The sequence below is a fragment of the Rousettus aegyptiacus genome, unplaced genomic scaffold (assembly GCF_014176215.1).
Source record: "Rousettus aegyptiacus isolate mRouAeg1 unplaced genomic scaffold, mRouAeg1.p scaffold_m13_p_11, whole genome shotgun sequence".
NCBI lineage: Eukaryota > Metazoa > Chordata > Mammalia > Chiroptera > Pteropodidae > Rousettus > Rousettus aegyptiacus.
The window spans coordinates 75,019,432-75,032,268 of record NW_023416286.1 but is presented as its reverse complement, the minus strand read 5'-3'; the positions used below and the strand labels follow the sequence as shown (position 1 = coordinate 75,032,268).

At 33.8% G+C, this 12,837-nt stretch overlaps 1 protein-coding gene across 6 annotated transcripts in view; it reads right to left on the bottom strand.

The window, feature by feature from the left end:
- The window catches only part of KLF12 (Kruppel like factor 12), a 380,697-nt gene that overhangs the window by 89,391 nt on the left and 278,469 nt on the right, over positions 1 to 12,837 (bottom strand). For 5 of the 6 annotated variants that reach the window (XM_036228902.1, XM_016133384.2, XM_016133393.2 and 2 more), the window contains one exon: positions 6,098 to 6,145. The exons of the other annotated variant lie outside the window; for it this stretch is intronic. In XM_036228902.1, the coding sequence (XP_036084795.1) occupies positions 6,098 to 6,145 (48 nt within the window). The remainder of the gene's footprint in view (positions 1 to 6,097; positions 6,146 to 12,837) is intronic. 6 annotated transcript variants of the gene reach the window in all.

Below are 12,837 nucleotides of genomic sequence, written 5' to 3'. Positions count from 1 at the left end.
CTCGTCATTAAACAAGCGATAGCTAAACCACAGTGAGGGCACATGCTGAACACATGTGCCTGACTGGGCCTGATGTTTAATTGAGTCTGGCACATGTGTGCTTTAGCAATGTACTCAGCTGTGCAATTTTATGCAAGTGGACATCTGTAGATATGAATTTGAAAGAACTAGTGCAAAGTGACAACTTTTATATTTAATAAAAAACGATCACAGGAAGCAGCAGCAACTAACATTCACTGAGGTCTTACTGCATTACAGGCACTTTTGCCAAGTTCTTGCATTCACCACCTCAAGAATTACATTCATGGGAATTTTAAACATATGAAGAGAGATGGTAGGAAATCTGTTTTATAATCTGCCCCCAAATAAAATAATCTGGTAGTACAGATTAACATATTTATAGGCTCCAAATTTGTAAAAATGTCAGTAGGCAACTCACTTAATGTAACTGTGTTATAACTACAATTTTAAAAATAATTAAAATTCATTAAAATGAACAGTAAACATTTAAAATCTAGGATTATATAGGTATCATCTTGAAAAGCATCATTAAAAGCAACTTTTCTGACACCAGTGGTATCTTCTTATTCTCAGAGTTTACGGTTGGCAAATTCTTTTTGTTAGCCCACAATAATAGTTAATAAGCTTGGGGCCTTGACAAGAATAAATATCCTGGATTAGGACTCCTTTCCTTAACAACCAGTGCCTCAAAATTAATATTTTTCACATGTAAAGTTCTTGACACTTTTTACTTTATCTCTTATAAGTTATCTGTTATCATTAAATTAAATCTTATTTAAGTTTTATTCCTAAAACTCTAAATTTCAAACACTTGATTACTTAAATTGAAGTAATTAATAAAGAACAAATATATATATGTGGATCAAACTGTGCTAAACCACAATATACATACCTTCCTCTACTCAAGGTGAAGCTATCATTCTAAACATAGTTATTGTGCATCGTAATGGAGTAGAAACGCAAACTTGGCATCACATGATTAAATGGCAAAAGATACTGGATGGTTACCAGAAGTTATATTTACTGAGGAGAGCTCAGGCCTTCCAACTATGTTAATAAGTCACTAGCTTTGCACATAATAGACCTAAATAGAATCTGAGAGATAATTTAGTCCTAACCTCTTCTTTTGGGCTTGGAAAAAATAAATGTTCACCGAGTTTAGGCAACATGTTCTAGATCCACTGCCTGGTAGTGAGGGAGTGGATCCTGCTTCTCGAGTCACCTTTAAAAATGTGATTCTTGGTCATACATTGGAATAGTCTTTAAAAAAATTCCAAGTACAAAGTTACATGTACCTTTTCTTTAGTAAAGAAAATATACAACGTTTTCATGTGGAGTCCTCTTTCTCTATATTTATCCCAGTGGAAATAGTCAAACCTTTCTTATTGTCTGGTAAGGTTCAATTTATATAAATATAACTTTGAAATATCCTTAAGTTCTCCTTTTGCTCCTGATAAAGTAACTTCAAAACTTTTACCTCTTCTAAGCCGTTAGTGTACCATTCTGACTTGCCTACCTTCTTCATTTCTCGATATTCTTCTTAAAGGATGTTATTAGTGGAGTGTAAGGGTCATGAAGGAACCTTTAGATTAACATGTCCTGTGCACGGTTTACCTTTTTTGTAACTAGCTCACAAAATTAAGAAGCCATTAGATTGAAAGAAATTTATTAGGTACATTTATGTAATCTGATTTATTATCTAATCTAATAGATAATTTATCTAATTTATCTGTCCCCTGCCCCGCACAATATATACCTTTGTATTCTCAGTCTTCCAGCCAGAGCCAGGTTATTACTGCTCTGCTCTATTTCTTTATAACTGGTTTCCAAATCAACAACATCTGGGTTTTACAAGCATCATATTTAATAAAAAAAAAAAAAAAAAAAAAAAAAAGTATTGATGTTCCCCTCTTCAATCCTCAAAGTAAAAAGACATTTAAGACAATCTTGAATCTTTTTTTCCCTGGGATAAAGATGGTTCTGTCTGACCCATGGAGACCTACCACAATGAATTGTGACTTCTTGGCATATATTCAATGCTCAATAAATGTGTGTGATAACACAAATTACTGCGATGGAAAACTTAATTCACTAGAAGTCTTTTTTTGAATACAAATATCCTAGATATCATAGTGGACAGAAAATGAAATCATTCTTGGCATGTTAAAGATGATATTCTCTACTTGTCTCTTTCTCAAAGCACAGCATGTTGTCTGACATATGGCAAACATTGAATAAGCGCTGAATGAATTAGGGATAAGAATAAAGTAATTCTCTTCTGATGTTTTTCATGTTATTATGTAGAACAATGCAGTCACTCAAAGTGATCTGGTAGCAGGATCTGGATGAATCTGTAAAGTGTATTGGCAACTTTGATTTTATGACCTTAGTTCTATGCAATACAAAGAAGTAACTCTAGTTTTGAGGCACCTTACAAGCATAGAAATTTGAGAAGTACTTGAGGGACTCTAGTATCTCTAATTGATAAGAGATGGGAAGGTTAGAAAGTTATAAAACATCACAGAACTAGAAAATAAATGAGCTGCTACTAGAAGAGAAGCCCTTTATTTTTTCAGTGGAATGAATCAAGACCAAACCTAGATACCAGGTTTAAAGTTTACAGTTAAGAGATCAAAGGAAGGAAGGAGAATTTCGAAGTTGATGCAGCTAAGAAGACAAACATGTACCTAGAATGAAAATGGAGAGGAAAAGATAAAAATGTCTCTGGTGTATACTGGGCCTTTAATAAGTATATTTTGAATACAAGTTTATAAGTGCTACCTACATTGATTTGTCCAGGTAATTATCAAATAAACAAGCTCACTTTGTGTGTCTATGTATAGACACAAATACACACAAAGATGTAATTAAAGTGTTTTTTAAACACAATTATTTGAATAACTATCTCAAATATTCTTTTCACTATGGGTAGATAGATCTCTAGTCCATACAAATGACCTATCCTACTCTGTTGTCATCTTATTTTTCTCAGCTTTCTCCCAACCACATTCCATCTAGAAATTTTATTTGCCTCTGCAAAATTGTAGGTTCCTACTCCTTCAGCACTCACGATTCCTTCCTTTTAACCTGCTGCATCCAGGCTTATACATCATTTTTACAACTCAACTAAATCTGTATTGTCTACAGTTCATTTTTTGCCAAATTAAATAGACTTCTCGTTTTTCACTCTCCTGGAATCTCAGAGGGACAGAACCTGGTTGAAAATCACGCCTCCCTATTTTCTTGATGGCTCTTAGCCACTCTGTCCCGCTGATGAACTGTTCTTTCTTCATCTGCCTCCTTACCGCATGTCTTTCTCCAAAACTGGGTCCTTGGCATCATGTTCTTCACTGTCAAGAACTGAATAAATCCAATTTTAAAGATTAAACAATCATCAGAACGCTTTAAAAAAAGGGCAAAGACGATGGATACCAAAAGTAGTTGGAGACACAGCGACTGCTACTCCTGTACACTGCTGGTGGGACTGAAAAAGGGGACGACTACTTTGAAAGCTGTTTGGTAGTTTCCTATAAAGATAGGCATCCATTTATCTTTGACCCAGCAATTCCTCTCTCCTAGGTATATACCCGAGACCAATGAAAACATGTCCATGGAAGAGTTGCACATCATAATCATACAGTCTTATTATAATAGCCCCAAACAAGAAAGAGCCCAAATGTTCATCAAGAGGTGAATGGATAAATTATGTTATGTCCACAAAGTGCAGGGTTACTTAGCAATGCAGTAACATGCAGAGAATCTCAAATCTATCATGTAAAGAGAAAGAAGACTGAAACAAAAGAATACATAGCATATGATTCTATAAATGAAAGACCAGAACTAACCCCTGGCAGGAGACACCAGAAAGTGGTTAGTTGTGGGTTGCGAGAAGGCAATGAATTTACTGGGGGTGGGGGGGGGCAGGCTGGGGAACACGAGGCAACTTTCTGGGTGATGGAAATGTGCTGTATCTTGATTTGGATAGCAGTTACATGAGATACACAAGTACTAAACTCTTTGAACTGTACTCTTAAAATAAGTGTATCTTATCATATATCAATACTTCAAAAATATAAATACGCCTTGATAACTTCTTTTATGCCAATGATTCCCTTTCTGTATTTCCAGTCCTCTCTATGATCAGTTCCGGTTCTAGATCCAATACCACTAGGACAGCTCCATTTGGCTCTTTTACCTTTATATCAAACTCCTCCACCTACTCTTCTCAATTACATTGTTCAGTTCAAAGGCATGGCCCTTCCTTCTTCCTCCATGTATCATTTAGATTCTAGTTATTACTAGAACAATTATTTCTTTAAAATATAAATCGTATTTCTTTTCCCTTCAAGACAAAATGCAGGAAAGAGCACTTTTAACATGGAGTGGAAAATTACATCTAATTGGGAACCATTACTATCCCTCCTTATTAGTTTTATGATGCCGGCTAAGACACTTAACTTTCCCGAGTCTTATTTTTCTCATCTGAAAAATGAGACAGTACAATCATTACTATATGAAGAAACACTGTGAGATATGCAAAAAGAATACACTGATAATTGCAACGCTCTACATTTTTAATACAGTACCTAGGCTACTGTTACTGATCCTTCTTCAAACGCCACCACTGGTGCCCTGGCTCAAGCCCAGAGGTACTGGTGTGCGAACCCCTTTGACAACGTCCGATACATTCTGCCTGATGTTTTTGGGCTCATGACCAACCTATTACTAATTTTCATGACTAATAATATACCATGCAATCCCTTTGCAAACACTAGTATAACCTTGATCTTTTAAGGATATAGCTGTCAACCTGGAAACTTGGGTAAAAATGTAAGCGTAAAAAGTCAAAGCTCTAAATACATTTTAAATTACAAGGTTGAGTTTAGTATGTAAAGAGATTACGTGCTTTCAAATCAATAACAGTTTTGTTTGTTTTCTTGAATAATTTCTAATTTTGCTGGATAGTCTCAAATTGTTAACTTTTACTGATCTTCTGACTTTATTTGGATAATAAGCCTCGTAAAAAAGCTGTAGTGAAAATTAATATTTTTACCTCACAATCTAATCTATCCAACACAAATTGACAGGAAGATATTTTAATCTCTTGATTTAAAAAAGCCATTTATTTTTTCTAATCAATTTTCTTTTTTGTAGTTTCCTATCATATATTAAAGTTTCACTAAATGCGCAATTTAAAGTGTTTTATATTTGCATTAGAAAATGGAAACTATTATCAATTTCATGTTTTCTTTCATTTATAATAGTGCTTACATATACAAAAGAAAACAGAATGGTTGCAGAAGTGAAGACCAAAACACTTTTTGTCAAAAGGTCATGAAATTTTAGCTAAAAGATTTTTTCAATCATCTGTATAATAGCTTCAATTTTATGTTTTATTTGTGTTTTGTCACTATTGTAGCCCACAGCTATATAATTTCAGAAATCGGGGGTAGGGGGGACATAAAAGCTGATGTTATTTTTTGCTGTTTTTGTGCATTGTAAGAAATTAATCAATGTTAATTTAAGTTTAGAGACTACATATAACTATATGTCAAAGACTCTGCTTATTTAGCTGGAATTGGCTTCCTGTCTAGCTCAGTATTTTAGAAGTACAAAAATACTTGGTGAAATAAAACATTTCTTAGAGTATAAGCGTGGAGAAAAAGATTTGCACTCTGAAACTCGAATACCAAGACATAGTAAATGTATTAGTTATATTACTGACTTGAAAAAAGAAATACATCATTAAGTGAATCTAGGGAACAGAATTTATGAGATCCATCTAGAAATTTTATGAGAACATGAATAAAATCTAAAACTTAGGAAATTCGATTTTAAAAGTAGATAAATTAGTTAACTTCAATTGCTTCTACCAAAAAAAAAAACCAGCCTTTTTTTCCCCAAAACAGTATGTTAGTCATCACTCTCCTGAAGCTCCCCACCACCATGAGAGGAATACAGCTCCTTATCCCACAGATACTGGGTTTGGTCACATGACTTGTTTTGACCAATGGGATATTGGCAGAAGATTGATACAAGCAAAGATTTAAAATGTCTTTGTACAAACTGGGCTTACCTTTTTGTGCTCCAGCCATTGTCATGAGAAATACTTGCCCTGGGTTGTCTGTTGGGTTTAGAAAATGAGAGATGTGAACAGTACTGCCCCAACAACCTGCAGACCTGCCCCAGCTGATGCATGGAAGAGAAGTAAATGTTTTATGATGATCTGCCACTGATTTTTGAAAGGGTTGTCTATACAGCATTAAAGTGGCGATAGGTGACTGATTTAAAAAAAAAACAAACAAAACCTTGATATTGGATTTTGGGGAGGTGCCATATATGCCTAAATTTAAATATGAAATTGTACTTTAAACTTTGTGGCAGATATTATTGCTTAACTGACTCAGTTCTTGTCTATATTTTTCTTTTCTTTAGCTATTTCCAATAATTGAGACCATATAAACCAATTCTGGCCAATAAGATCTGAGCAGATGTCGAGTGGGCTCCTGGGAAAGCTTTTTAAAAGTGACACAGTTGACTGGTTCCTCTGGTTAGTGAGTGTGTTCTCCTTCTACCCCTTCCCTTCTGACTTGAATAAGGGCAGGATACTTGAAGATGCAGCAGCAAACTTCACAAACTATTGGAAAGAAAGCCACAAGTGAAGCACAACAAAACAGAAAGAGAAAAAATATTTTAAGAACATTCCGAGCACCCTTGCCAGCCTGCCCTGTCTACACTGGACTTCGTTATACTAAAAATTTATTATATGTTTGAGCTCTCTAGTAAGGTTTATTGTTACATGCAGCTAAAAGTAACTTCAAACCAATATTTAGGATGGGTAGATACGTAGGTAGATAAATAGGTAGATAGAATTGATTTCATTCAAATTATTTAAAAATGTATTTCTATCCAGAAATATTATTTCATTTAGTCTAATATTTAAAATTGCATTTATAAAATGATCATTTAGCTAAAAATATATAATTACTTAAAAATTAAGTTAAAGGTTCACTTTTTATATATTAGATATGCTTTCCCATTAGTAGAGCTAAAATAACACTAATGATATATCAGATAATTTTAAAACTAAAATGTGGCAGAATTTTACTTTATAATTTAAAGTTTAGAATTCTTTCTCCCACACTAATAATTTTGCAGATTAATCAGAAATATTCTCAAAATTGACTGGCATTTTTACTAAACTGACTGCATATGATTTGGGATTTAATTTTTAGGATAAGCCACATGAATGAACGATGTATTAGATTTCAACTGTGTGGTGACCCTCAGCTATGTGATTGTGAAAGCAGATGGCAAAATATCATGATAAAACGTCAACCTGATAAGATTCATGCTATCCAAACTATTTTTTTCTATCTAAATCAGATTTTACTGATAGCAGCACGTTCTCCAGGAAAATATATCCTTCAATTTTGTACTTGCACTTAGTGCATGTAAGTAAATGTATTCAATGAGATTCAGGTGTATGGTAAAGTGCTCTAAAATAAAGGAAAATTGGCACAATGGCTATAACTCAAAGAGTAATAAAAAGAGAGTGTCTAGAGCATTTGACTAAAAATAAGAGCTTATATAATAGTGAATTGAGTTAATTTCAACTATATTACACTACAGTTTTTCTTTATCATGTGTACTCTCTCTGATTATATTAATAAATGAAATAGTGATGAATACTTCTGGGAACTTGCAGCAAGACATTAATATTTTAACATTATCACTTAGTATCTATGTCAACATACACCAAAAATGCATGAGAAATGACTACCTACACTCACTAGTTAACACTCATTGAGAATATATATATGAGAAATATAAATTGTGTACATAAGTTTGCGAGGTGATTATAGGTAGAACATACAGCAAGAAAAAAATCTTGCATGGAGTAGTATATTAAGCAACGGAAACCAAATAAATACTTCTAAGCAGTTTGGAGCATATTGTATGACCATAAGAAATACTATTATATTCAAAGTTATCTAAGAAATTACTAATACTTAAAAAAATTTTAAACATAATCTCAAATTATTGGCCAAACTTTTCTTAATTTAAAAAGGGACAAAAACTCTCCACCAAGGCAGACAGAAGGGACTGTGTGTGGGTATACAGTCTCCATCTTACTATTGACTACCCCAAGATAGTCAGTGATTACTGTTTTTAATTTTAATTTTTAATTTTTATTTTTTCTTAGTCTTGGAAGACTTTGGGGCTGATGAAGGCTAAGCATACACTTTAGGCTTTATTTGTATTCATTCGCAGTATTAGTTGCTTTTTCTGACTTCCTTCAAAAGAAAAGCAACCTAAAAGTGTTTATATTCCCTGGTAAGAGGGTGAAGCCTCTTAAATTTACCCATGAACAGTAGTCATAACAGCCATGACAGTCACTGTTAAGAGAGCTAGACTTCCATCTTAAGGTCTCAATCAACGGTGTTTCTCTGAAGTGGAAATCTGAAGGCATTAATAAATAAAGATATGGGGTTAAAAAAAAATAAAGATACAGCTTCTGTTAATGAAACAAAAATCTGGGAAGGATCCAGGAGCAAAAGCTGAAATCATGACATACTGAGCTGTCTGGTATCTTCTTTGGGAACAATCAAATCAGTTGGGTTTATTCTAGTCAGCAAATAAGGGAAGAGGCATGACCCAAATACTCTCAGACATTTCAGTTAGGGGTACAAAATAAGATGACATAGGATCATTTCAACCATTCGACAAACTTTTCCTTTTAAAGACTGACAGCAGTTCTAAAAGATATGTTCATTTTTTTGGCTTTGGGAATGTTAACACATATGTTTATACTGATATCTGCTTTTTATTTCCTCACAGTTCAATATAAACCTGCAATTTGCTACGTAACTGTAAAACAGCGGCACCTGTATTTGGTTAAGTGTTTCTGTGCACGTGCATGGCTTTCTGGGATTAACTGCATCTATCTCTAAATAGGCATCTGTTTAATCAAGCCCTTCAGTATAAATTATATAAGTTTTTATAACTTCCCTGCTGGTATGAATATTCTGTATTTGAAAAAGTTATCCGGGGTATCGCATAGGCTTGCTTAACCTTCTAAAGTTGCATCATTATCACTCAATTTTAGGAAGGATTAAAGGTTAAGCTTACATAAAATATTAAACTTCATATTGGCCAACACCAGGATGTAGTCTATAAATGTCATTATTTTGAATTAAGAATTAATGTTTGACACTCATATTATGTTTAAACTGCTTGATACAGGTTGTGAAAAATAATATTTGCAGTGTTTCTTTAAATTCAAAATAAGGCTTATATTTAAAATGTCAACTCAGTTGGGTTTAATCTGTTGTGATTTACAGAAGTGAAATACCTTTTAAAATTTTTTTCTAAGAAGGCATTTGAAAGAATTATTTCCTCTTATATCAGATTATATTTAAAGTAACAATGAGTTTAAAAATAAAAAAGTCGTAGATTCTTTTATAAAAGTTGAATTCTTACTTTTCAGACTCAAAAAGCTTTGCTTGTTTTAGATAGTTATGGTTTGGAGATTTTAAAGCCACAGCATAAAAACAGGAACAACCTCCATAAAGGAAGAGGGGTTTATAGAGTGACAAACTTGGATCTGAATATGAGTTCTGTCGATTACCAGCTCTGAGGATAGAGTAAACTTGAGCCTCCATTCCTTTATCTTTTGGATAAAAACAGAATCATAGGGTTAATTAAATGAAAACAATATGATTTTCACAGATCTGTACAAAAGTAGGCTCTGAGTAACAGTTCTTTTGTTTCCTTTTTCTTCATCTCAAGTAGTGTTCTCTACTGTAACTTAAAAGACATTAACACAATTATACATGAGGAAACAGAGAAACAGGATGGGTGGTCAAGTTTAGAACAAGAAAAATAAAGGAAAAAAAGTAACACCCCACAAGATTTCTGACCTTCTTTGATCATTAAGTACAATTTTCTAAAATAAGAACCATGGTATCCAAACTAGCAACAAAGTTCGAAGGAAGCAATGGTATATCTTAACTTGCAACCATATCTGTTTTTTCAAAGCATTTAAAGTGAGAGTTTACAAAAGATAATACTCTTTATTTCCAGAAATTCAAATTGTTTTTTTCTAAGAGAGCCACTGCACATGAGCAATATACAGTTGACCTTGAACAATGCAAGGGTTAGAGGCACTGACCCCTGTGCACTTGAAAATCTGTGTATAAATTCTAACTCCCCCAAAACTTAACTACTAATAGCCTACTGCTGACCAGAAAGAAGCCTTACTGATAGTATAAACAGTCAATGATCATGTTTTGTATGCTATATGTATTATAAACTGTATTCCTACAATAAAGTAAGCTGGAAAAAAAGAAACTATTAATAAGAAAATCATAAAGAGAAAATATATTTATAGTATTTATCGAAAAAATCCGCATATAAGTGAACTGGAACAGTTCAAATCCACGTTGTTCAAGGGTCAACTGTAACAAAAAGAAGGGGAAGAAGAGTGTAGTGTCCTAGTTAGGTTAAATGTAACTGACAATGAATCTTTTAAAGATGTCCCTGTAACAGGTGCAAATATCAGCGATGGTAGTCAAAGCAAAAAGTGACCAACTCTCCTGCTTTATGTTGTTTTTGTTCCCCTCTGAGAGCTATAATCAAAATCAGATGGTAGACTACTCAGATATGGTGTGAGTTAAACAGTAACATGCTCTCACCAATTCTGAAAGGACCAGCACTGAGAAACATAGGTATATCTCCTTAACATCTTCATCTGCATTCCCCGCCCTCCATTCTAACCTTTCTCACTTGACTCTTACTGAAAGCATTACATACAGATCCTTATTATTATTATTTTTTTAGTTTAAGGTTTGTTCCTGGTTAAATAAAAGTCTCTCTAAGGAGGGCCCTCTTTCAGATACTATGATTCGTTTATACTTTAACTTGAAGGAAGTGATTATTCTATTCACACTAACAAATGAGGATTATGAATGTTTGGAATCAGAAAAAAAAGAAGGGGTATAGAAATTAGAGGCTCTAGATGACAAAGCCAGACTTTACCTATTTAAAAATATCATTGTTTTGCCTAGGGTTACAGTTAATTATAATAATTTGCCCTAATCATGTGCCTGTACCTCTCTTTTTCTAAACACTTATTTCATAATTATGTTTGTTAAGTTGTTATGGGTAATGACCCTATTTTACCATTGGGGGTAAAAAAACACAACGGACCAAAAGAAAACAGATGTTCTATGAATTGCTGGAATTTGGCTTTGTCAGAATGACTGAATACATGGTTTCTGACTTGAACAGTATTGCTACAATTGAATTAAGAAAAGGATAGAGCCTGTCTATGGGCCTCTCTGTGGCCAGTTCCAATTTGTTTGAATTCGCTGATGCTGAGCTGATAAATGGGAATCAAGTGAATCAATGAATATGGTTGAAGTGATCAGCCAAGCACAATTCAGTAGCCTCATTATATAAATTGAGATGACCTCAGGTTGCTGCTCTAGCCACTGAGCAACATTCTTTTTTATTTAAGGACCAGAATATGTGAGTATTTGTTAGGGGAGGGGATGCAATTTCGACAACTTCCGCGTTTCAAATCAAAGGGAACATTTCTTAAACTGAAGATCTAATAAAAGTCCATTTTAAAAACCAGCACAACATGAGACATTTAGGAAAAATATTTATTAGCATATTAAGTTTTAAGCTACATAAATATGTCAATAAAGTAAATACCAAATTAAAAATTCAAACCATAATGATTATTGCCTGAGGCAAGACTGTGAACCTGATTGAGAAAGGATCTGCAGTTGGACATGTTTACCCTATGGGTAGGCGCCTTGTTTCAAGGGCTGGCCTGGGACCAGGCGCTTTCCTTTCTCTCTGGTGTCAGTCTCCCTTAACATCCTCCTCCCTCATCTTCCGCCTTCTCTTCGTTGACACTCCACTGGTGGCCAATGACATAAGAGGCCAGCCTTCAACACCTTCCTAAACCATAGCTCCTTTTGTCTTTAATTGAAAAGACAGACGTGAACTGGTGGCCTAGGTCTTGTAAAATGTGCTACTTCTACTTTCCATATTAAGCCTTCGATTTCGTCACCTCTCTACCTGCAAACATTTTTCTCAAGCTCTTAGGGAAGTTCCACAAGGGCAGGAGATAGATCCACAGAAATCCTCTCATCTTGACCATGCCAAGCTAATCTTTTATCCTTTTACCATTTAATGCATTATTTTACTGGTCACAGTATACTAGGATTTTTTTTTTTTTATGTTTGTTTAACAGCTTATGAGTTAATAGACGACATCAAGATCCAAAGACAAAGAGAAGAAGAGAAATTAATAATGAAACAGAGATATGCATTAAAATAAAGAATAAGAGAAGAGCAGAAAGACATGTTCACAATTGCATACACTGAAAGTTAACTTTGGGTAGACCTAGGCACAGTTTTTATTTTTTAATTCTCTAACAATGATTATACATTTATTTGTCCAAGCATAAAATTTTTCTCACTATATTATTGTAAATTTTGAAATATACCTATAATTGAGTCTCTTAATTATAAAAAAAGAAGTCTCTTAATTATAAGTATATTCTTTAAATATAAACATTCTTTTTGCTTCATCTAACAGTATCTTTGCACTTCCCAGTGTTTACACACATATGCTCTGTCTTGAATGATGGTTAGTTAATTAACTATTCATGGGTCCTGGCATTCTAGGGCTTCCCAGGTGACAGCTCAGTATTCTTTACTAATCGTTTAATGAAAACACTTACATGAATAATGAATCTGGCATTTCCCTAGGTACACATACAACTTTTGCAATAGTAAT